The 24,050-nt window shown below is 41.1% G+C and overlaps 1 protein-coding gene across 5 annotated transcripts; it reads left to right on the top strand.

The window, feature by feature from the left end:
* The first annotated feature begins 244 nt into the window (after nt 1-244).
* On the top strand, nt 245-23,839 carry CFAP221 (cilia and flagella associated protein 221). 5 transcript variants are annotated; one of them, XM_035332417.1, is made up of 26 exons: nt 245-621; nt 892-1,001; nt 3,606-3,790; nt 4,241-4,341; nt 5,911-5,997; nt 6,102-6,197; nt 6,666-6,766; nt 8,049-8,152; nt 9,634-9,793; nt 10,290-10,407; nt 10,490-10,601; nt 10,820-10,925; nt 11,492-11,579; nt 13,285-13,374; nt 14,755-14,850; nt 16,117-16,207; nt 17,135-17,262; nt 17,685-17,765; nt 18,115-18,222; nt 18,370-18,546; nt 19,994-20,152; nt 20,561-20,655; nt 21,172-21,261; nt 21,461-21,580; nt 22,263-22,292; nt 23,380-23,839. In XM_035332417.1, exons 3-26 carry the CDS (start codon nt 3,652-3,654, stop codon nt 23,501-23,503), a joined length of 2,601 nt encoding a protein of 866 aa, XP_035188308.1. In that variant the 5' UTR covers nt 245-621; nt 892-1,001; nt 3,606-3,651; the 3' UTR covers nt 23,504-23,839. The 5 variants fall into 5 exon arrangements, with proteins under 5 accessions (XP_035188308.1, XP_035188310.1, XP_035188311.1 ...); XM_035332419.1 differs by lacking the exon at nt 892-1,001; XM_035332420.1 differs by lacking the exon at nt 22,263-22,292.
* Nucleotides 23,840-24,050: the final 211 nt, after the last annotated feature.

The raw sequence follows: 24,050 nt of genomic DNA, 5'->3' as shown, positions 1-24,050 counted from the left end.
ACCCAAGATAACCACGATGAGCACCTGGCAGGAGGGGCTGGGGCACACCGTTCTCTCACATGTCCTTCATTATCCCATTTTGTAATGGTTGTTTCACCTAACGCAGCACAGCCATACAGATGGCCTTGGTGTGAACCACTTCGGCTCTTCTGCTGGGAATCTGCAAGGCTAAGAGGTGCGGGCCCCAAATGAAAACGCTCACAACGACTGCCAGGACACCTTTATTAACGCGTTTTCAGCCAGAATCGTTTGGGTGTTGCGAAGAAGCACACCACAGACAGAACCCTCCCTCCCCGGCCCCGCCGCCGCCATATTGCGGAGCACAGCGCCCTGCCCGCCGTGCAGCACCGCCAGGGCGCGACCACCGCCGCTGCCGGGGGGGTTCTTTGGACCACAGCGGGCGGCGGAACGCCCTTGTACCCTCTTCGTCCCGCTGAAATTCATCCTCTCCTTACTGAATGGGATAAAGCATGCAGCCTCCCTCTAGGGGATTTTCTTCTCCAGAACGGTTGCGTCTGGTGGCGGCGGGTCTCATCGTCTCCCCCCGGAGAGGAGGGAGTAGTGCGGCCCGCTTGGGCTGCCTGTTGCCGAGCAACCGTGGCGGCCCGCCGCGGCGCTGAGGTGAGCGGGGCGGCCTGAGGGGGCAGTGGGGCTAGTGGGGGCTAGCAGGGGCTAGTGGCGGCTTCCTCAGGGCTGAGGAGACCCGTGGGGCTACCTCTGGTCCCCAGAGGTCCCCAGGGGTTGGGGCAGGACCTGTAGCCCCCCCTCTCCGAGGCGGAGTAAGGGGAATGTGAGCACCGGCAGGGACACCTGTGGGGAAACTCACAGCTCGTCTGTCTGCTCAGAAAGTCAGCTGGTTTAATAAAAGTGTGTGTTTTGTCACTTGTAAAGTCACAGAAGGAAGAAGAAGGGTCGGTTGTACCCTGGCCTCGGTGGCTTTGGGGTTACTTTTGCCATTGCCTCCGATGGGCCCAGGATTTCACAGCCACAGAGATCTTCTGGTGATGGTTTTGCACAAAAGCGCCACATCAAGCACAGACCCGGGTCTCTCAGAAAGCTCGGGAACATGGCTCTGGCAGTGACTGCAGGGCCTTGGCATGTAATCATCTGTCCTGCGTTGGTTCTCTCAGTAACAAACACTGCATGTGTTACTAACATTGGTGAGGGTACCACGAGTGGTGATAGTGGCATCTCTTTGAATTACTGATACAATTACACCGGGAATAACATTTTGCCATTGTAAGTCTGTCTCCAGCTTTTCAAAACTTATTTTCATAGAGGGGTATGCTGACCAAAAGAAGAAAGGTGGCATATTTTTAGAGATTTCTTAAATTTTTAGTCTGGAGAAGAGGAGGCTCAGGGGAAACCGTATTGTGCTCTACAACTACCTGAAAGGAAGGTGTGGGGAGCTGGAGGTCGGCCTCTTCTCACAGATAACTAGTGGTAGGACTAGAGGGAATGGCCTCGAGTTGCACTAGGGAGGTTTAGGTTGGAAATGAGGAGACATTTCTTCTCAGAAAGAGCAGTCAGGCATTGGGGCGGGTTGCCCAGGGAGGTGCTGGCATCACCATTCCTGGGGGTGCTCAAGGAGAGGTTGGATGTGGTGCTTAGGGATGTGGTTTAGTGGGTGACATTGGTGGTAGGGTGACAGTTGGATCAGATGGTCTTGGAGGTCTTTTCCAACCTGAATGATTTTATGATTTTTGTGTTCCAACAACTCAGCTTTGGATTTGTTGAATCTGAAAGCACTACTGTAGTGTGGATTGTGTCACCTACCTGTTGTCCAAGCAGCTAATGAGCCTTTGTGCTGCAGTTCGAGCAGCCAGAAGCTTCCTGACAACAGGAGACTGTCAGGAGTCTGTTATATGTAGCACTGAGGGAGTTCAAGTGTGCATTGACGTTAATGCGGCACCATCCTGAGCAGCGCACGCATCTTCCTGTTTGTGAAGAGCAAATACAAAATGAAGCATCTTGAGGGATGAAAAACCCAGCATGGCTGCCTTTGAGCTCAATACTTGTGCCAAAAGTATCTTGTCTTTTTCTCCATGCAGTTCATAGGAGAGCCAAGGGCCATGTGCTGAATTTAGGAAGATAATTTTGTGCGGATGGATAGTGTCTGGTGTCCTGATTGTGCAATATTTGCTCTTGTCATTAGAAAAGTTTATGTTCTGATAACCGTGCTTACTTAACACAAGATCTATAATACCTTTGGCCTCCTGGGTTTACAGTTATCTTCACTAAACAAATAACCCAACTGATGCTATCTAAACAAAAGATTCAAATGCCAATTTTCTTATCCCTCATATTAATATTTAAAAGTTAAAAAGGAATCTGCATGTTAATAACCCAAACACTCGGGAGACGTTGGGAGAACATATCTGCAGAAATCAGTTTGGATTGTGGGATTATCAGAAGAACCTTCTCTTCTTGTCTGTGCTGGGGGACATGAAGGAGGAAAGAGAAGTCCTGAAAGCCAAACGTCCCCAGTAAGCCCTAGAATAGTTGAAGATGCCCTAAGTGTTAGGGCTTGCCATGTGAGTGAGGTTTCCTGGAATCACCCCGTCCTGCAGATGTGTTAGCACACTGTCTCTGCAGCAGACACTTTGGGGTTTGCTCTGGAAAGCTGGGGTGAGACACATTTCCTCAGGCTTTCCAGCTTTGGGTTTTCCAGCTTACTGGCTCACACGTGTCCTGCCCTGTTGAGGTGCCAGGCCTGTGCTGCTAACGGCACCCCTGAGGGTCACTGTCTGCAGGGGCAGGGTATGGCATGTGAAAATCCTGTGGAAGAGTCCTAGGCAAATGTGTGCATAAGCGAGGTAAATAACAAGCAGATGTCTAGTGTTTGGAGCACACTTGTGAAAAATACGCTGTGTTACATGAAGACTTCTGATCACGAATGTGACTTGGATTGAGGTGGTGGAGTTCTGGTGTATGCCATTCCTTCCACAGCTTGCCTCTTTTCTGGTTCAGCCATGCTCTCTCCAGCAGTGGGATGGATGCCGTAGCTATCAGCTTTCTTTGGAAGTAATTACTGGCTGAAACTATTACCTCGTGTACTGGCTTGACTTCTGGAGCTCTGTGGACCTGCTCAGGCTATGCACACCTGGCTGTGAGACCTGTGCATCATGGCTGAGTGTGGGTTCCCCAGGGTTCAGTGGCCACGTAACTTCAGCAGTAGCACAGAGCGTGGCTTCCTGAGGAACTGGCTGTTGGTGCTGTTCCACAGTGGGTCTAGAGTGGATAATATCAAAATGAATAATGATGTCAGTCTGCCTGATGATTTGACACTTGGCTCTGTTAAGTGATTGGAAGTTTACCTTCTATTTTTGTCCTCCTTGAAGCATGTTTGGCACTCAGCTGTTTGGTACTTATGCCTGCCAGTTACAGTCCAGAGTGTGAGACAGTAAATCCATTGTTCAGGTAGGGGGGAAGAATTTTAACTGGTCTTGGGATTTGGTTTGTTCTGTAATCTGCTTCAGTGGGGGGGGAGGGGTGGGGTGAGCAACAAAAACTCTCCTAAATGGTTTTAAATAGTTTTAGCCAACAGATGTTAGCAGTGTAAGGGAAGGCACTTCTATCTTTATGTTGTTTTTATTTGACCCCAGGTGCTGATGAATTTTAGTACCCTTCAGATTCCATTTGTGTCCTAACATGGACGTGATTGAATCAGCCTCCACAGAAAACACAATTGCTGAGAAACCCTTCAAGAAGATACCCAGTGTCCTTCTGGACAGCCTAGTGGAGGAACCTAAAAGAAGACGTGCTGTCCCCAATCACTTGCTGGAATCAAGTAAGCTTGTGCTCTCTGACTGTTCCCCAACCTTGGAGCAATCCTAGGAGGAACTCCTCTATTATTTTTCTCAACTCACAGGCAAAGCTCTCATCCCATTGCTTAACCTGTGTCTCCCTGTGAGCCCAAATCTTGGGAGAGTTAGTCAGGAAAGAAATAATGGTGGTACTGGCTGACCCTAAAGTTTTGTGGTGGCTTGTTGAAGCCATGAAGAGACAGATGCCAGAAGATAAAGTGGTGAAATGATCATGGATCTGCTGAGGTAGTAGATGCCACCTTAACTCTCCACTTAAAGAGTCATGCCTGCTGAACAAGAGCTCTGTTTCCTTTTTCTCTCTGTAATACATTAGGTGCTACATGAACATACTTGCTAAACGTAAGTAACACTTGCCAGGTATGTTTCACCTGGTCTCCTTCCTAATCTCCCTGTTTTACAATCTTTCTCTATAGAGGTTTATTCAGAACGTCAGAAGAGCAATGTTGTACAGGCTGAGCCTGCTGTGCTACACTACGGAGGGTATGAAGTTGGAAAACATCACCAACAGACGCTGGTAAGTGTCAGGGCAGGGATCCTCTTGGGGCTTGTAAAAGGGTAACAGAAGCCAAGTAGACTGCTTGTGGTCATGAGGCCATTTGCTCTGTGAGTGCTCTAAAGAGCAGCACTTAAAATCAGTGTCCCTGTGGTAACAAAACAGACAAGTGCCATGCTGTTTGCATCGCTGCCCTTTATGGTCTCTGTTTTGCCTTTCTTTTTCCTGCGTCTATGAGCAGTGTAAGAGTGATGTGTGACTTGCAAGTCACAGATGAAAGACTCATGCTTTAACGCCATGAGGAACTGTTATCAAAGTGTACTTGGACCATTTCTGTGGCTGTAACCAGGTTCACTGCTGCAAGGACTTTGACAGCACCTCTGGCCTTCTTCCAGGAGCAATATAACTTAAGGAAAGAAAGTCGGGATAGGTTTGATTTCCTTGCCTAGTGAATAGTCTGAGTATCTCATTTCCTTCTCTCTGCTTTCCATTTGTCTGTCTTCTTTATTGATGTGGCATTTTGAGGAAGAAGTTGGGTGATGATGATGGATTAGGTCCACCAGGTGTAATGAAAACACTTCGCCTAATGCAACCCAGGGTGCTGTTGCTGGCCCACCCAGGGGCAGGAGAAGCACCCTGGTCCCTCAGCTGTATGTCCCCTCTTTGCTGCTTCTTCACCCCAGTTTTTCTTGCTGAGCATGACGCCACATGGTATGAAGTATCCCTTTGGTCAGTCTGAATCAGCTGTCCTCACTCTGTCCCCTCCCAGCTTCTTGGGCACCTCCTCACAATTATCTGAAAGGATGTTGCAGTAAGGTGCGTGTCGGTCTCTTTTTGTAGGTGACAAGAGGCAGGACATGAGGAAATGGCCTCAAGTTGTCCCAGGGGAAGTTTAGACTGGATTTTTAGGAAGAATTTTTTTCACAGAGAGGTTGGTCAGGTATTGAGGTTACCTTCTATACCCAGCTAGATGTAGAGTTGCCATTCCTGGAGGTATTTAAGAGGTGTGTGGGTGTGGCACTTGGTAACATGGTTTATTGGTAGACTTTGTAGTGTTAGGTGAGTGGTTGGAAATGATGATCTTAAAGGTCTTTTCCAACCTAAATGATTCCATGATGCAGGAGACATAGCAGGCTGAATAGTCACAGTCCAAAGGTTTCTTACTTTGTGATCCAGAACAAAACTGTGTATTAAATCATTTCTGTTGTCTCAGACCTCTGCAAAAGAGAAGTCAATAGATTGTTGCAAAGGAACAAAAATGCTTTTTTTGCTTATTTGTTCCTAAGCAAAACAGCACCAGAATTCAATACAACAGCAGCATCTTCTTTAGCAATTAGTTCTGCTGATTTCAGGAGTTTTCATGTATAAAATAAGACGCAGTTCTTTCTAAGAACTTGTGACTTTATTCCAAAGAATAAAAATGCAGGATGCAAGATTTAAATAGTTTTCTTTTCAAATTCAGAGCATACTCAGAATTTTTTCTACTAAAGTTGAAATGATTACTTGCATGTTTAATATACCTTCTTGGGTATGTGTTTCCAATTGCCCTCTTATATTGTAACATGTTTTTGGTTTTCTTTTGTTCTACAGAAGCTGATAAATATTTCTGGTGATGTAATAAACCTTCACATCATACCACCACAGACAAAATACTTTCAGATCAAATACAACAAAACTGTAAGTGTCAGAAAGCCTTCAGACTGCCGTTTGCATTCAGCACTGTTTCTGTGTGCATATAGGCAGCTTTTACATGTCTTGTATTTTATTTTGTCATTTTCTAGCATCGGCTTGTCCCTGGCTTGTCATACGTTGTTACTGTTGATTTCTGTCCTGATGAGTGGCGCTATTACTATGACTGCATCCGAATTCACTGTCAGGTGAGCATTTATTGTGAGAAAATACTATTAAATTTGTAATGGAGTGGAACAACTGTTAGGACATGATAACAATAAAGTAAAGGTACAGTTAATCACCTAGAGCCCCACGTTTTTTCCCAGTAAGCCTGGATTTGAGTATTTGGGTTTAAACATCTTTTTTTTTTTTTCTCTGTAATATCCCAGAGCTCTGGGTACCCTAACTTTATTCTGTTATATTGCTGATAAAGCACTCTTTATGCCACATTGATGTAATGTCTTGGAGGTGCTCTAGATAGTTGCTGGAAGTATGGAAATCCAGATGGATACTTCAAGCAAGCAGAATGTCAATGTCATAAGGAGCCACAGTGATGATTTTGGAAGCGTTTCATGCCCACTTACTGACCAACCACTACAGGAACTTTTACTTTGCATAACACTTATTCATTACAACAAATAAATATTTAAACGTTTATTATTATTTTTTTTTAGGGAGAAGATACATTACTTGTTCCTGTGCATGCTTACCCTGCTATGAATGTTGTGGAATTTCCATCATTTATAAATATGTCTGATGTATCAGTTGGTCAGAGGTGAGTTAAAGACGTACATTTGTCCGTTTTTGTGGTACATGCATAAAACCTGAAAAATCTCATTTTGCTCTATTTGTACATCATAAAGTCTTGAAAATTTTAAGGAAGTCAGCTACTATCATTAGGCTATTACAAACTTCCATAAAGATGAAATCTCTCTGAAATACTTGGTACTGTACAGAACCCAAGGGACTATGGGCTTGATCTGTAGCCCACTGAGGTCAATGAATGGAAAAAGTCCCTTTTACTTCCACAAGTGTAGACCCATATCTTTCTCCATAAGACCCAGCTTTCTCGTTAGGCACAAAAGGTCCATAAGGCAACACATGGCACAATTGTAGTGTTTTTAAGGCATTTTGTTTGCGGTATGAGCTACACCATATGTTAAAATAAGTTGCTTCTCCAGTCTGCTGTTACATCTTCATGAACAAGTCATATTAAGGCAGAGAAAAAAGACTTTGCTATTGTTCATTTCCCTAAGCATTTCAAAATGTGCTTCCAAAGGAACGCTGTGTATAACATGCATTCTTTACTAATCAGCAGGATAGGATTTCAGTCAGACAGTTTACAGAAAACAGAAATAAGCCTGGGTAAATTGATCTTGATTTGTAGGATGATGGATGGCCTTACATCAGTGCTTTTGTGTTTCGGTTTGATACATGAAAAAGGATACATACAAAAAGCAAGGCAGCTTGAAAAGGTGTGTGCTGAGTACCCTCACACAATCTGTGAGACATAAAGGGCTTTTATGAAAATCAGGCTGTGGCTTTATGATTTCTGTGGTGGATAAATCCAGTCATTCTGACGTGCTGGAGTATTCAACACGTTTGAAGACTGCACAGTCTTCTTTCATCGTCTTCCACAAGGAGAGCTGTGGGATGAGGTGGATTTCTGTTCTGTACTTGTGTTGCTGTGATTTGGATTGTTTGGACTTACATTCTTGTAAACTTCAGTAGCTAGTAAGAATACGCATAAATAACTTCTGAAAAGTAATTGATGAATTTTTCTGTAATCAGATTTTGTAGGTGTTGGAAAAAGTAAGTCAAGTTATAAAATACCCAGAAGTCATATCAAGATGTAGGTCTCATTTCCGTATTGAGTGAAAGGTCTGAAGAATTTTGCTGCTTTGGAGCAATGGGAAATGACTATTTTCACATTAATACATAAGCCATCTCTCTGGCACAGATATATTCAGCGCATGTTCTATCTAATACAATTTTCCAGCCTGTAATTGGTGATTGCCTGTAGTTTCATTATTTTCTCTTTGTTTCTTCCTTTTCAGTAAGGAGTATGTCATCCCACTGCAGTGCAGCTGCCCAATAGATTTTGAATTCCACATTAATTTTATTCAGTCTCACAGAGCCTTCACTGTCCAGCCAACATCTGGTAAATTGCACTTATTTAACATTCTAGATGCTAAATCTGTATTTGAGTGTACTTACTTGTGACAGTGTACTCAGTGCTGTACAGAAATGTGTGTAGAAAGATAAAGCCTTTGCCTCGGAGTACTTCCAGGTAAACACAGGCTGACAAATATTAGTTATATACAGCCTCATGGCAAATAGCCCTCTGTGGCTGGTGGGTTTCTCCTCCAGTGCCCAACTATAGATCTCTGCAAAATATGGGACTTCCCAAGCATTTCATCCAGTCTTTGTCTGCTCTCTTTGCTGGTGCAGCCTTTGGAAAGGAGGCAGTAAGGTATAGCCCAGCATTCACCCCTTTATCACACCTTTCCCTAAGGGCTACCTGGCTCCTACCTCATTAAGGAGTACAGCAGTGGATATTAGATTCTGTCTAGACTTCTGTGTATGGGCTTAAAAAAGACAGGGACTTTTGGCTACAAGATAAGCTATTTTCATGCCTAATACTGTTGAAGGCTCTGTCTTGAGGCAGACATAACTATTTGCAGGTCAGTTGCTATCATTGTGACATTTGCCAGGTGCCAGCAGAAGCATGTCAGAGCCCAGCTGATCTGACACAAATGTGTAGGTGAGTGAGACCTGGCTGTGTAATTCACTTCAGCACTTTGGTCAATTCCACACAGATACATAAAGATTTAAATAAGTAAAAACCTTCATAAATCTGTCACTGCCATTTGTGACACTGGAATTTAAACTTACTTACACATGGTAATAAAAGTTGCTGTTATTCCTCTATGTAGAATGACATGAATTTGGCCTGACATGTCAGATTTCCCTTAAGAATTGCGTTCCCCTTCTTCTATAATAAAGGTGTTTTAGGTTGGACTTTCAGAAAAGGTAGGGTCCTACATCTCCACGAGTTGTTCTGGGGAGGAAAAAAAAACAAAAACAAACAAAAAAAAAACTCTTCTTCAGTTTTGTTACTACCTGTACAGAAAAGCCAAGGAGTATCAGGACCTGTATCCTGGGATTGCCCTGATTTTTAGGGAAATGAAGGGTGGTTGAAGTGGTTTGATAAAACTATGGAATAGGTAATAAGGAAATAAGACCATGTAGAGACACCTAATGCACCGGGTCCAGGCAATTCCCCAAACGTGGGAGAATGCAGAGAAATACATCCATGATGCTTTGAGAGAGCAGGATGTGCCAGAGACTTGAGACTAGCAGATGTAAGTGAAAAAACTATTGCATATAAAAAGCCAGTCATTTTCACAAGAGTAGGAAATATTCTTACTGTCAAATCTCTTTGCTATTGCAAAGTATCTCCCACTATTTGGTAACCGATCATTCTGGAAAGACACTTTGAGACCTGATTTTTTTTTGAGGCCTACTGCCATCCTTTCAAACAGTAATAATGTTTAAAAAATGCAGTCCAGAATCCATTTCAGCATGCTTAAGCAGGCTCACATTAGACGGATTCTTACTGTTTCTCTTCTCTAATCACAGGAATCATTCCAGGCAATGGGAAAGTGGAATTAATTGTGAAATATTCCCCACTCGAGTATGGAACAGCACAAATGAAAATGCAGTTGTGGATTTCACAGTTCCACTCAAAGCCCTATGTATGTGTATTCACAGGAACATCAACACCCAATCTGGGTCTAATGTATGTGTGGCTGACTGATTGTTGCATATTTTTGTCCAGTTCTAAAAAGTATCCATTTTATGCAATTTTTCTGTAATCATTTTAAGCATTTCTGTCTATGGTGACTTAAAATGCACTCATGTCATTCAAGTGTTAATACACGTACCTGCTCTTACATCATTTGTTCAGAGTGCATGTTCTCTGTGTGACCTAACACTGTACCAAAATAAAAATAATGATATTAAATATTCTTAAAGAGGTATCGAACATCCTCAGCTTATGTCTGATCTACGGTATCCTTATTGTTAAGGCCTTGCAAGGTACAGTCTTTGAGCAATGAGGTCTACCTATTTTTTGTGAACTAAGAAGTTAGCAAGCTTAGAAAGTTTGGTTCCACTTTAAAATTGTGAAAAGAATTTCCAATCTTCCTTTATATCTAAAAGGGATATATATACGTGTACTACAATTATGTACAATTTACAGAGTACTTAGAGCAATCTTTCCTTCTGACACCTAGAAATGAACAATTTGAAAAACAACAAAATCGTCCACAGAGAAAAGCAGTGTCTGCAGGAAAGTCAGTGCTGTGGAGAAGACTCCAGTTCAGCCAGCCACAATCCCGGCCTATTCAAAAGGTAAGGGTGCAAAGAGAGAATAATCACAAGTACTTTTCAGGGCTGAAAATCTTTCTCATTTCTGTTTCTTCGTATCTCTTAGGAAATTGAATACCAGAACCTCAGATTCCCCACAGATTTGTCAAATCCATATGCTGTAGCCACTGTTTTGAATCAGGAACCAGGCAAACTGAAGATTAAGAACTTGAAAGAAGGTAACATAATTAAGCAGTGTAAACTCAATCTTACCGATATTTGTAGGTTTCTCTTGAGAAACTCAGCTTTAGAATTGCTGAAGTGACATGATTGTGGTTTCTGTAAGAAGTTCACCTTAGTTTTATGGATTGAGTTCAGTTATCACCATGGGTGTTATTTTCCAATTAAAAACTCAATCTAGTTTGTGGTATGATATGTCTTTCTGATATTCTTGCAGTCCTTTGCCAAGGTGATGAAGGGATAAAAACAAGACAGATGAAGGAAGCCATATTTGAAGTGAAAGTCAAACAAAATATTCAGGAAGAGGAAGCAAGTCATCTAAAGTGGTGAGTGTTAATTAGCCATATTAACAACATGGAGATTTGCTTAGCTGAGGCCTCTGTGAATGATGTATGCGATATTAACTGGTGCATAAAGCTGCTATTTCATGTCACGATGGGTTTCTTTTACAGCTAAGATACTGTTGTTTTACTTTCATGTTTTTCCTTCTGCCTGTGAGCAATCTGAGTGTACCCAGTGAGGTTTTTGATTGTATGATAGTTACATTCAGAAAGAAACCTACTGAAAACCTTGTTCATCCAACCCCATGTATTCCATCCCACCTTGTGCCCTTAAAGGTAGAGGGAGTTCTTGTCATGATTGTCAATAAATCAAGGCTAAAACGTGTAATGGAGTGAACAGAATTGCACATATACATCACATGGTGTAAAGCAGAGCACGTAATCGTGTAAGCATACTGTGGTTTCATTTGCAATTGTTTGAACTGCTCTTATGCTGAATATTATGAACTCCTAGACACCTTAGGAAGAGCAGAATCAGTCTACTTAATGTACAGTTTGTTATATTTGAAGGTTAATAAAGCATTTTCTTGCCTCTACTGTAAATTCAGGCAAGTTCATAAAGGCAAAGATCCAGTCTCTGTGGAATTTAAAAAAGAGGTTATTGAAAACCGACAGAGGGAAGAAGAGCGGTACAAGGTTAGCCTTTGCTCATTTTTTCTATAAAATTAAAATCAAGGTTATACTTTCAAGTTATAGGCAGTGCACTAGAGAACTGTATCAATTTCTTTATGCCTTCAGTTTTTCTTAACACACTGATATACACCTGTGCTAGCTGGACTTGTTTCTACAGTTACATCTTTATTTCTCTGCATCACTTTTTCGAGGCAGTTTTATCCGGGAAATAGACAGAGAGAAGGTTAAGTTATTAATGGAAATGTAAATAAATACCTGTTACAACAGGTATTGCTCAACCTGGTAGATTTCCACCTAGCTACATCACAGTGCAGCAATCCTGTCAGCACTGTGGCTGCATCCAACATTCTGTTTATTCTGTACCTCTCAAACAGCTTACAATCCAAGGGCTAAACCTGGTCAGTGCTCTCCTGCAGAGCCACGGGGAGATAATTCAGCAGGTTCTTCTGTGCTTTCACCCTCACTCTTTCTGGTTTCCTCCAGTCACTCCAGACTGCAGGTGGTCTTTTGTAGAGGTGAGAGCTGCAATGGGCAGTGGCATAAAATATTTACCCCCATGTGGCACAGCCCTCAAAGATAGGCTGGGCTTGTCCCTCTTATCCTGCCTTCTGGATATTCAAGTAGATTCCAACATCCTACTGACCTCCAAGGCATTGTTTATGGGAGTCACATTATTTATAGATAGGGTCAAGGCTTAGTTTATACACTAAATTAAGCGTGAATTAATTCAAACATTATTTTTAACAATAACAAAGGAGGAAATAAGTAACAAAACCAACAATCTAGAATGTGAGATTGGTGTATCATTGAATTAGATGTTTATTCACCTTGTCTAGAAATATTTACTTAGTTACCTGTTGGCCACCTTTTGTCTGTGGAGGTTTTGGGGTAATTTCACAGTTGTCCCCATGACTTTCTGACAGAGGTGTACCTTTGCTTGTGCTGTCAGTTTGTTCACCTTGAGTGCCTTTAGGCCTCACAAAGTATTTATTATTCCTCCATCATTTATTCAACTGGCCACTGTATTTTACAGCCTGGGACTGTGTGTCCTGGAGACCTTTAACTAGTCTGTCTTTCATTGTCTTAAAGCTTCAGTCCATCAAAATCATGTGAATTTCACTTCCCATAGTAATGCCAAGGTTAAAGACATAGTTATGTCTTTAATGAAACAATAGGTAAGGAGAAGTGTGGTGGGAGAAGCATAATGAGGAGAAGCACTGGTATTCACCCAGTATGCCTGAACGCTTTGAGAGTGTCTCAGAAAAGTGAAGTGAAAGCAGTAGTAAACTGTTGCACACATGAACAGATTAAAGAGCAGGCATCACTGGAAACCGTGATGGAGAAGATGTTCACAATGTTGGAAAGCTGCAGGAAATTTTTGTAGTGCTGTCACCTGGGTAGAGCTGTTTAGGTGCTGACTTACGTGGTTGGTTTTGTAATCTCTCTCTTATTGGTTCTGCCTATGCAAAGCAATCTGTGTTTCATTAGGGTAGGGATTAGATTGAAATTCAGACCTAAAAGAACACTTTGACTTTGTTACTTGCTAAAGGGTTGCAATAATCACTCCCTAGAAGTGGGTGAAGTCTGATTTGCAACATATCTCAAGAATAGGTACACTGTAAGTGAATTTCCGCTAATCATAAATAAGGGGAAAAAAATCACTGAATGCTTTGAACTAATGTGATTGTTCTTCCTGGTGACAAATTAGATTCAAAGAGGAGATCCTAACATAGAAAAGGAGTTTCAAAGGAACAAAGTAGAAATTTCTTCCAGACGTGTTATCCGGACTGTTGAGCAGGTTTGTTTATATGTTGTTATCACCCACTAAGCTAACAAACAACCATAACTATTTGTCACTGAATGTTTTTCCTCCTAATATGGCCATTTCTGTATCAGTGTTGTACTTCTCATTTTACTACAGTAGAACCAGCAATGAGCTGCATGTACAACTCATCTTCTGATGTTCTGACCTTCTAAAATGAGAGACAAGTGGAAATCTACAGGCCTAACCTGAGATTCATATTGCTTGTTCCTGAAAGCTCTCAGGAGTAGCTTTCTCATGCCTAAATGTTAGATTAAGCAAATCACAAGACTTGCAAACTTTACCTTGCAGGTCTGATTGACAGGAACCTTTCTGGTAATTAGGGTTTTTGTCTTTCGCTGTGGTGTGAGATAATTCCCAGGATCCGTTTCCTAGGATTATTGGAAGCTTTGTTTAATAAATAGCCTGCTACTGAAGGAACATTGGCTGTTAGCAACACAAAGGATCCTTGCTGCTTTCTTCTTGAGGAACATCATAGCTGTGGTAGTTGGTCTTTTCCTGTACTTTTGTGCCTGTTCTAAAGCGCTGAATATCACATGGTGAGTATGGCATGGGGTTGTGTGGAGTTGGTTCCAATGACCTTCCTAATCTACATTCTGATTGAGTGGCTGCCCTCCTATGAAGAATTGTACTGTGGTGCCACTGGAGTCCCTTCTAGTGCTACATTTTTCTGTCACATCAGTTTAAAACTGGAGAGATCAATGCATCAAGAGATTTACTTGTGCTCAAAGAGCATTCAGACAATTCAAGTCATTAAATATAGAGACACCACCCCTCTCTCAAGTATGTCCAAAGCCAGAGATGATTAGATGTTGGGAGTTTATTCTGGGGAATTATTGCTGTAAGTTTACCCTGGTCTTTCACCCTGCTGTAGGTTTATGCTGTCAGCTGTTATTGGAGAGAGGATACTGAATTTGCTGAGCCTCTGGTTTGAGCCCTTACAGTTATTCCAACTTCATATTTGTGCAAGCTGAAGTGTGCACTCAGCAGAGACCTGGTCCATTCTCTCCACTGACTGCCAATGTATTGGACTTCTGCCATAGTATGTGGCTGTTGTTTATGTATGGGTGCAGAACATGCTACATTTCCTCTCCATTTCCCATATTGCATCAGTGGATTTTTGGTGATTACCTCCCATTAAGCCCTGCAGAGAAGACTTCTGTTTAAATGCCAGTAGGGTGACATGGATCTGGAATGAAATAATTCAACTTGAACATTTTTACTTGATTTAATTTTAGTGTTGGGAAATAATGTAGGGATTCTGGCCAAGGAATAGCTTGGGCTGGAGAAATTCCTCCGCTGACCAGCTTTAAAAGGGGTACCTTTTTGTTTTTTTTTTTTTTTAATACCATGCAGCATCCAAATATCCATCCCACATTCAACTTGCTCCGTAACGACCCTTGGGACAACAGAAGCAGGACATTGAGGAAATTCCAACAAGCAGCATACAAGGTAATGTGAACAACTAGAATGCAGTGTGATGGTATGTCACCTTGGAAACAGCACAAAAGAACACACAAACTAGCACATAACAAGTCTTCCCAGCTAGCCAGGGATTTGACAGTTTGATAAATGTGTCCCTGCTTCACCAGGAAATAAGGATCTGGAGTATTTTTTTTAAAAAAACAATCAATACTAAGCAAATGCAGAAGAATTTAGTGGGGTTTGTTTGTTTTTTAATGTACAAAATACTTCTGAACAAAAAAAAATTCAAAATGCGTATAGAATATCATGTTCAATTTTGGGACCCTAGTACAAGAAAGATGAGGGGAACATGGGAAACAATGGACACAAATTCCCGCAAGAGAGCTATAGTCTGTGTGTAAGAAAAACCTTTCACTATGAGGACAATTGTTTTAGTAGATTGCCCAGCGTCTGTGCAGTCTACATCCCTTAATGTTTTTGAGACGAGACTGAATAAAGCCCTGAGCAACCTGGTCTGATCTCATAGCTGACCTTGCCTGGAGCAGGAGATTGGACTAGAGGTTTCCTAAGATCCCTCCCAGCCTGGAAGTCAAAGACTAAATCAATAAAATCACTTGTTCCATTGAATTTAAGTATTACCTTGCATTTCTACTGTTCATCTCCGAGTAAATATAAATGCAGTAAGCAATATGTAAACTTCCTGCTCTCCCAGTGCCCACTTCAGATATTCTTCTCAAATCTATTCTTTACCACAGCCCGCAGTACTACACTCCGTACAAATACCTTGAGATGAAATGTGTATTGCACAAATAAGGAGGTGGCCAAATGGTTCCTTCTGGTATTTGAACCTAGGACTCTTCACTGCTACCCTATGATAAACAGCACTAGGCAAATTTCACAGTGAGCGTTACTACATACTCTCTTTCACAAAGCCACAAGTATTCATATGGCTGTGATCAGCTGACTGTTTACCTATTGTTAAGTCTGTATACACCAATAGACACAGCTGAAGGATTAGGATCTAGTGAAAAAGTCTAATTAAACTGTAAGGCTAAACAAACAGCTGATCTGTTTTTGATGTGTAGTGTCACTGTAGAGTTGAAATCCTTTCAATATCTTTACTTCCCCATTTTATCCCTTCTGAACAGAAAACTATAGCAAAAATGCTGAAATAGATGTCTGAGTGAGCTTTGTAGAATAAATACTGTTGTAATCTATGTGTATTTCTATGACTGTAAATCTTAGAATGTTAAACTTACTATTAAACTTTAAAATTTGAAATCATTCCTTCAGATTGTGATTCAGAGTCGACTAAATCGTTTACTGCATCTGTTCCGTGGGCTAACAAGAGAAGCCAAAGTAGTGGAGGAAGGCTCTGCGTCTGGTAAGGAGCAGAAGAACAAATTGATAGTTTGGCAATGAATTATTGATAATTCAGGTTGTACTGTGGTTTGTGCACTATAGGTGCATGCCTATATATGATAGATACATAAAGAAAGAGTCCCTACGAAGGAGTCTTCAAGCAAAAAAGAGAAGCATGAAAAGGTGTATATGGCTGTAGTCAAAATACATCTATTTTTCATACACATTATCTACCATATTTTTGAAATGTGATTCTCTTCTTAGGAGCCTTGCAACTTAGCGACTCAATAATAGGGCAGCTACTTACAGGGCTGAGAAACAGCAAGGAAAGGGTAGGTGGGATTATATGAGAAACAGACGAGTAGGTAAGCAGATCAGATGGAACCCAAGCAGTTAGATGAAGTGTGATAAAGGCAAGATATCTGAACTCAGTGAAATGGGACAGAAAGAGTTGAGATACATAGCCAAGTGGCCAGTACTGGGTTGGGTGTTCCTCCTTCTCATTTTCTCACACAAGTGTTTTCAAGCAATTACTTTTCTTTATATTGAATCTCTATATTGAAATGACAGTGCTGGCCTGAAAAAATCACTTGTTCTTTAAAAATTATGGAATGTAACTAGCCTTGGATGGGAGTCACAGTTGGCTGTCCTAGGCACAGAAGAGAATTTGTGTTTATTTCATACCACCTCATAGACATGCAGTTTGACAACTTTCTATATCAGGTCTTCTCCTGCCTCTGCAAGGGGACATTTCCCAGTGTGCTTGGGAGTCTTGTAGATGGGGTATTTAAAAACTTTAGAAAATAGTACCTTACTTTCCATATGAAAATGAATTGACACATCCTGTATAAGGAAGATGTTAAATATGTTTTGTGTCTTGGTTCTATTTTTGAAGCACTGAATTAAGTTACATTACAAAATCTTACTATTTGCTTTCCATTCTTGACAGGAAACAGGTGTTTCAGCAAAACAGAGAAGAGTGAAGAATATAAGGGCTTTTCTTCCAGCATATCTGAAGATCGTATATTGCCTTTTGAATTCCCCTTTTACAGTTCCCTTGAATTGTGCCGTGATTTGGTAGGTATAGTAATTAAAATGGTGGCCAACAATTTTGTTGAAGACATTGGCCCCAGAACCTATATTGTTTTATTTATACTTTATGATGTGACTGGTGTTCTGGAATTCCAGCAAATTAATTCAGGACTTCAGGTTTATTCAGAGTGCTGTTGAGCTCTTAAAAGCAGTTAAAATGTTTACATTCTCTTGATTGCATTCTAAAACTATGTGTAATACATTAATTACCTTAAAAGCCATGATTTTGCACAGGAAAATAAATAAAAAAGTGACTGAAATGCTAAAGTCCTAGAAAAGAAAGGAAAAATATTAAAATGCTTGCATAATTATTTATATGTTTTCAAGTAGCTGTGCTGATGGATTGCTGCCAATGCAAAACAAAATGCCCACCATATTACTGGGTTTTAAATACTGTGTTCTTCCAGGAACCTGATGCTCTTGGCCTCGTTCCTATCAAACCTGTAGATGTGAAAATCAGACACGTTCTTCCCTTTTATGAATTGAAGGTGAGTCAGTACAGCTCCCTCAGCTGTCAGTGTTAGTTTTATTACTTAATACAGCCTTTCTCAAGCCCATTAAGTTTAGTATAATTGATCAAAGAAAAACACTTTTAAATCCATGGTCTCTCACAGAAAAGCAAGAATGGAAATTTTCTTTATACACTCATTCAGCTTGTCCTTGTGAACTTCTCAAAGTTTTGATCATATATTATGTTCCAGAATAGCAATCCAAGTATCCTTTACTGCAGAAATGCGATGTGCCTGTTATAAAACTGGAATGCTCCATTCCATATGTGAGTGTATCAGAAGTGATTGTCGTCATCTCCTGCAGTATGTCTTTTTCCTTCGCACTTAGGTTCCTCAGCATTTCAGGATTATGGGTTATCAGCCATTTTGTACGCACCATGCAGCCACAAGTTACAAACCTCGAAAACTTTGCCGGCCGCTGAGGCAGGGAGCCCAGGTAATAAGTAATCTCAAATACAACCTCCCTTTGCTGAAGTCACTCCCACCCCAACATTTCTACAATTATTTGATTAATTCTTTCCCAACATTGTATAACAAAAGGCTTGCTACACTCTGAAAACCTTTGATGTCTGTGTTTTTTAAGGATGAGTTAGTTCAAGTAGTTCCTTCTCCTGAGGGACAGCTCCACCTGGTCTCCCACAGGATGGATTTTGGCAAACCATCCCCAGAAGAAGTGGCAAAAAGAAATGTCAGCCTCTTAAAACTGGCTCCTCCCCAAGCTTTAGTCTACCCTACAGAAAGCAACCCGCTTCGCATTTTTGTAAGTAGAAGTTGACTTCCACAAAGAACCTAAGAAAAGAGGGGAAAGGGTGTTTATTGGTGGACAGTTTGGTTACTCAGATTGGTATATAAAGCTATCTGCCAGAGCGTGAGTAATCCAAGTTGCAAGCCTTGGTAGGTAGGAACCACAGAGCTCATCCCATGGAGAGGGACATCGTTCCACTTCAAGGTGGAATTTGGATCAGTTTAGCAGAGGCAAATTTGCCAGTGATGGCAGAAAACTGGAGTCTTCCCTTTCAGTCCCATACTCCACAAATTCTAACTGATTCCAGGATTCCCTGAAACACCTTGGGGTCCCTCCCTTCTTCTTGATTTAGTTCCCTGGTTGCATGTTATGGAAAAAAAAAATCAAAAATCCATGGGCTTGGCATCTCAGTCCTCCTATTAACCTCATGCCCTTGCCTGGGTAAGTAGGACAGGTACAGTATTTTTTTCAGCTGGGGAACTATGCTTCTGCCTAATCCTTAAGTAGAGTGGGGAAAGTGAAGTCAAGCTCTTTGCTCACATTGCATCCTGCTGCCTTAGAGTTTCCAGTAGTTCTCATTACATCCCAAGCCACATATCCTAATTGCTAGGCACAAAGATTCAAAAAATCACAACCAGGTGCGTTGGAAGATTTTCAGTTATTTAATTTTCACATAGATGATTTTACTTGGCACCAACTATAGAAGGTATTTCCCACACAGTGCAGCACAGCCTGGAGGCCCATTGCGGGCTCAGAGTCACCAGAGACAGCTTTTAGCTCAGTGAAGTGCTGTGTGTGAGTACAGGCGGTGTCTTCATGCCAGCATGGCATGAGGCCTGAGTTGGGTGGCTTGGTCTTTCAGCATTAGTTAGCTGAAATGGCCCAGAGCCCAGTGTGCTGTGCTGGTGGTCTTGGCACAATGTACATAGTATAGACTTGTCCCCACTGCGTGGGGCTAGGACTCCGGTGGATTTACTGATGAGATCTTCTGTGCATCTCTTTCATCCCTCTGTCGTGTCAGTGTAAGAGCCAGGCACAGCCTGATTCCATGTTACACAGCATTAAACTGAAGGCAGAAGCAAATGCTTGCACAGTGTAATAGATGATAAAATGCTCACAAACTTCCACCACGGCAAGGCCAGTTCACTTCCTTGGTTTCTGGACTGTTCAGAGAACCAGCACTGGATTTTGGGGGGATCAGGCAATGTTTTTTTTCTTCCATAATTGCAAATGACACCTAAATTCATGCATTTTGGACAGCAGAGAGCATGGATAAGCCAGGCAGATTATGGGTCTGCAATGGGGGGAGAGTCAGGAGATGGAGGGTTACGCTGAACAAAAGAGTCATGATGTGACAAACATGTCAGTTTGGGGAGAATATGTTAACTGTAAGGCCTGAATTTTCATCAATTCTTTGTGGTGCTCAGAGTGATTTTCTAAAATAATCTCTTTTTGTTTTTAGAACCCCATTCCAGGATTATTTCCAATTTTACCTCCTTTAGCTTATTCTGAAACAAATATTGAATATCATCTCTGTCCTCTTCCAAAATATACCTTTACCAAGGAATGCCCCAAAGGATCCAGTATTCCAGTCACACAAAAGAAATTTCTGCATCACAAGGTATGGCCTTTTGGGTTTATTGTATGAGTACCTGCCTTGAGTGTGTTCTTGCTGAGAACTTGCTCCAAGGACTTAAGAAGGAAAATGAAGAGTCATCCTAGATAGAAAAACACTTTCAAATAAAAATTATGTATGCACGTAATAACCAGTACATGGGTCAGAATAACCTGTTATTATTAGGCTTTGTCCATATCTTTTATTTATCTCTGAAGTATTTCTCTGTTTTCCTTTTCACTGTCTGTTGTATTTTCATGACCTTGCAGTGGAGGAAGCATCATTTAAATATGGAAAACTGCAGCTCTCCAGATTCAATTCTTAACCAAGAAATCGGATGCTCTGTCCTGCAAGTTTCTCTCCCCACTGCTTTCTGTGTTAGATGTCTGATAGTTGTAGCACTTATAATTTCAGGAAGTGATTTGTGGAGTGATGGACTGGAGACGATTCTTACCAGTGGTGTACTCCATCTTTTCGAACACTCCCACGTTGGCAAGTACAACATCTAGGTAAGAAATAAATGGAATAGACAGTGCCTCTGTACCCCTTTCTGATGTCCTTAACTACATGACCAGTAACTAGTCCCATAGGTAATTCTGGGCGTATGGATGGAATTATTTACTGCTCATCAATCCAAAATCACTCTCCTTGGAGGGTGAGTTAAGAGCAATATCACTAGAGGAAATACCTAGTCCTGGAAAGGAAGTTTTACTCTAAACTTCCAGTGACATCTGCCCTGAATGCATTTGGCTTCAGTGCCAGAAGACTCTGGGAGGTACAAATTCTGTCTGGCACAAGTATGAGCAGTAAAATGTTTAACATGTGGACACCTGCACCAGTGGTAGTCAGCATCTCTCAGGCTCATGTTCCCCCATACCACATTAGTTTCTGGTGTGCTCATCTTTTTTCCAGGAATATTTAAAATTACATCAACTTTGTAACTATAGCTACTACTGTGAAGCTTCGTAATGTAACGATTGGCTGCAGTTACTCTCTGCCCATCTTAAATTCCATTTCCATCGCAGGGACCCTTACAGTTCAGATATGCTTCCAAGAGATGTACCACCAATACTGTATGACTTACCTGAGAGAGACAGAGAGAACGTAATTGACCAGTAAGTTTCTCCTCTTTTGTGTTCAGTGTGATTGATTAAGTCTTAAATGCTTGTATGGATACGTCTAAACATCATCTGAGAGATTCTCAAAGGCAAGAGCACAAAGTCACTCTTGCATAAGATATATTTTTGGTTTTGTTGACTAAAAAATAATTTTAAAAGGATAAAACCTGATTGTTCTTCATCTTACTGATTTTAGTGAGACAGATCAAACTGAGTTCAAAGTGATTCTTACTCCAGAGATGTTGAGAGCTGAATTTCCACAGGTTGGGCAGGTGTTCACAGAAGAAGGCAAAATGAAATCAGCAAAAGAAGAAAGGTAAGTAAGGACAAATGGATCTTTAAGGAGGCTGGTGATTACCACCATGGTTTTAGAAAAGCGTGCAAGGCTGCCCAGCAGTTCTGTGGGGCTGAAAGTAGAAGTGGGTGCTCTGTGAAAGAAACTTGGAGGTATGTGATGTCAGCAGGTAGGTGGGACACTGAGGACAATGGACTTCAGCAGTAGACTGTATGGGTGAGATAAGCGATTACAGAACACAGGAGAACGTGCTGAGTTCTAACCCAGTGTTTTCCCAGATACCTTGTGTGGCTTTGAACACATGAATTAATCTTTCTGTCCAACAGTTGCTGTTTCTTTAAAGTGGTAATGATGATGATTAGACACCTAGCTAGTCAGGATGTGTATAATAGCCTGAAATTCTCAGAGCCACCAAGAGATTTGTATGTCTTTTTATTTAAGTTTAGAGGGAAATGACTGTTCAAATTTTCTGCAACTCTATCATTCATTAAACTTTAAAACAGTGCTGAGTATTATGAGGTCTCTGACAAAACATTGATTGCTGTATTGTGATTATTACAGCATTGATTGAAAATAATTTGCTGTACAAACACATGTGTCTGACTCAGTGCTACTTTTCTCATTTTATGACACCCTGCTTATCAAAATGTGAGGATTTGGAGTAGCTCATGTAACTAAAATCACTTTTTTTTTTTCTTCACAGTTGTACAGTGTTGGATGGTACTTTTTCTAGGTAAGTAGTTTTATAACCATAAGGTTTATTCTTTTCAAGTTTTCTTCAGAGTTGAAAATACCTTAAACACTTCTAGGTATCTATATTTCAAGTGTTCATTTCAGTCCATTTTGGCTAACTCAACATCAACTAAAGTAGATGATTTACTTAAATTCCAGTTATGGAGCATTTGTTACATCTAATAGGACATACGTGCACCACCTCATGTGCTTTCTGATGTCATTGTTAACACTTTCTACTAGCGTGATTACACCTCTGTGTATGTAAATAGTGCCTGTGTTCTACTTTTAGAAAACAATGTTATGGTCTGATAGCAAAAACAAAAGAATTTGTATGAAAAGTGCATTTCTGCTTAAGGATGGGACTCTGGAAATAGCTCAAAGGTTAAAATAAACTCCAACCTAATAAAAGTTGGCTTTTCTGAGAATGGCCACTAGAGAACAGAAGGTGGCCCTGGGAAGGGGCAGTCTGGGGATATTCATACAGAATCAGCCTACAAGCTCTGATTCCCAATAGGACTGAGGACATGGGGAAGAAGAAAAACTGTTAGCAGGTTTGGGTTGGTCTACTTTCAATTTCTGCTGCCATCTAAATTTGTTGAAAGCTTCACCATTTGTTTGTCCTTTTAAAGTTAGAAACAAATCTATTAGCAAACAGTGAAGTCCAAATCCTTTCTTTTGTCACTGAAGGTTCTTCTTTGTTACTGACGGGGCAGTATTTCACTGGATGACATCCTACTGCTCCTCCACAGCAGTTTCTGCATTTTTATCCTTAAGGCAAATCAGTTTTTCACATGGATTGTGTTGTTCTGGCCATTACAGTATATGTTCCTTCACAGATAAAATGTAGAAACTCAGCCTGATATGTGTTTGCCTATCAGATGGTTAACTTCCCTAGCTGACCAAGCCAAAAGTGGATGTTCTTTTCAGTTTCACTTGCTTTCCAGTTCTGCATAAATAATGGAATATCCTCTGTGGTCACTATAAAAAGGATAGAAATTGTGTGTCTCTTCCTTTGTTTTTGTCAGCACTGCTAAGTAGCTTCCCTGGCTATTTTAAGTACAAATGATCTTTTAAACTTCTTGCAGAGACCCACACAACCATCCAGATGAGCGTTTTCAACCTCAAAACAACAGGCTCAGAGAGAAGGTTCAAAAACATGTGGAGAAGATGAAGATGAAAGCGCTTAATAAAAGCCTTATTCTGGAATAAGAATAATTTTTATGAAGGTCATGGTTTGGTACTGCTTATCCTATTAACGAATGAGGCCTCCTGTGTCACAGCTATGTATCTACTGCATGTTCAGTGAGGTCAGCTGCTTCTTATGCAAAGAGAAGAGAGCCACCAGCAATGTCACCTCTGTCAAGGACTCTGAGAGTGCCTGTTACCCCAAACACAGTCATTGCTCCAATGAGAATCCTCAGCCATGTGCCTGCTACCTTTGTGCTGATCTGACAGATCAGAAAACCCCAGTACTCCCTTGTAAATAGTTTGGTAATTAATTGACAGTCCATTGTTTTCAAATAAAAAGTGAGAAGTCATAATGACCAAATTTGTTTGGTTTTGTTTTGTTTTTGCTGTTTTTGTTTGTTATGGCTTGTCCTTGAACTTTTGCAGGTAAGTCACTACATTTCAGTCTTGACTGTAAATCGTACAATTGAGATTTTTAATGAAAGGCAGGACCTGAACACTGTTTCTGTCCACAAAGATAATGTCCAAGCAGATTTAGTTAGCTGTTAAGTGTTTAATTCAATGCACG

This window comes from Oxyura jamaicensis, chromosome 7, assembly GCF_011077185.1.
Source record: "Oxyura jamaicensis isolate SHBP4307 breed ruddy duck chromosome 7, BPBGC_Ojam_1.0, whole genome shotgun sequence".
NCBI lineage: Eukaryota > Metazoa > Chordata > Aves > Anseriformes > Anatidae > Oxyura > Oxyura jamaicensis.
This window is presented reverse-complemented; position numbering and strand designations above follow the sequence as displayed.

Excerpts from the sequence above, each read along its gene's own strand:
- CFAP221 (XM_035332419.1), top strand. The coding sequence starts at position 3,652 with ATGGACGTGATTGAATCAGCCTCCACAGAAAACACAATTGCTGAGAAA. Across the intron at positions 4,342-5,910 it reads AACATCACCAACAGACGCTG|AAGCTGATAAATATTTCTGG; the intron begins GTAAGTGTCAGG and ends TTTGTTCTACAG. Across the intron at positions 17,766-18,114 it reads TTCCCTTTTATGAATTGAAG|GTTCCTCAGCATTTCAGGAT; the intron begins GTGAGTCAGTAC and ends CTTCGCACTTAG.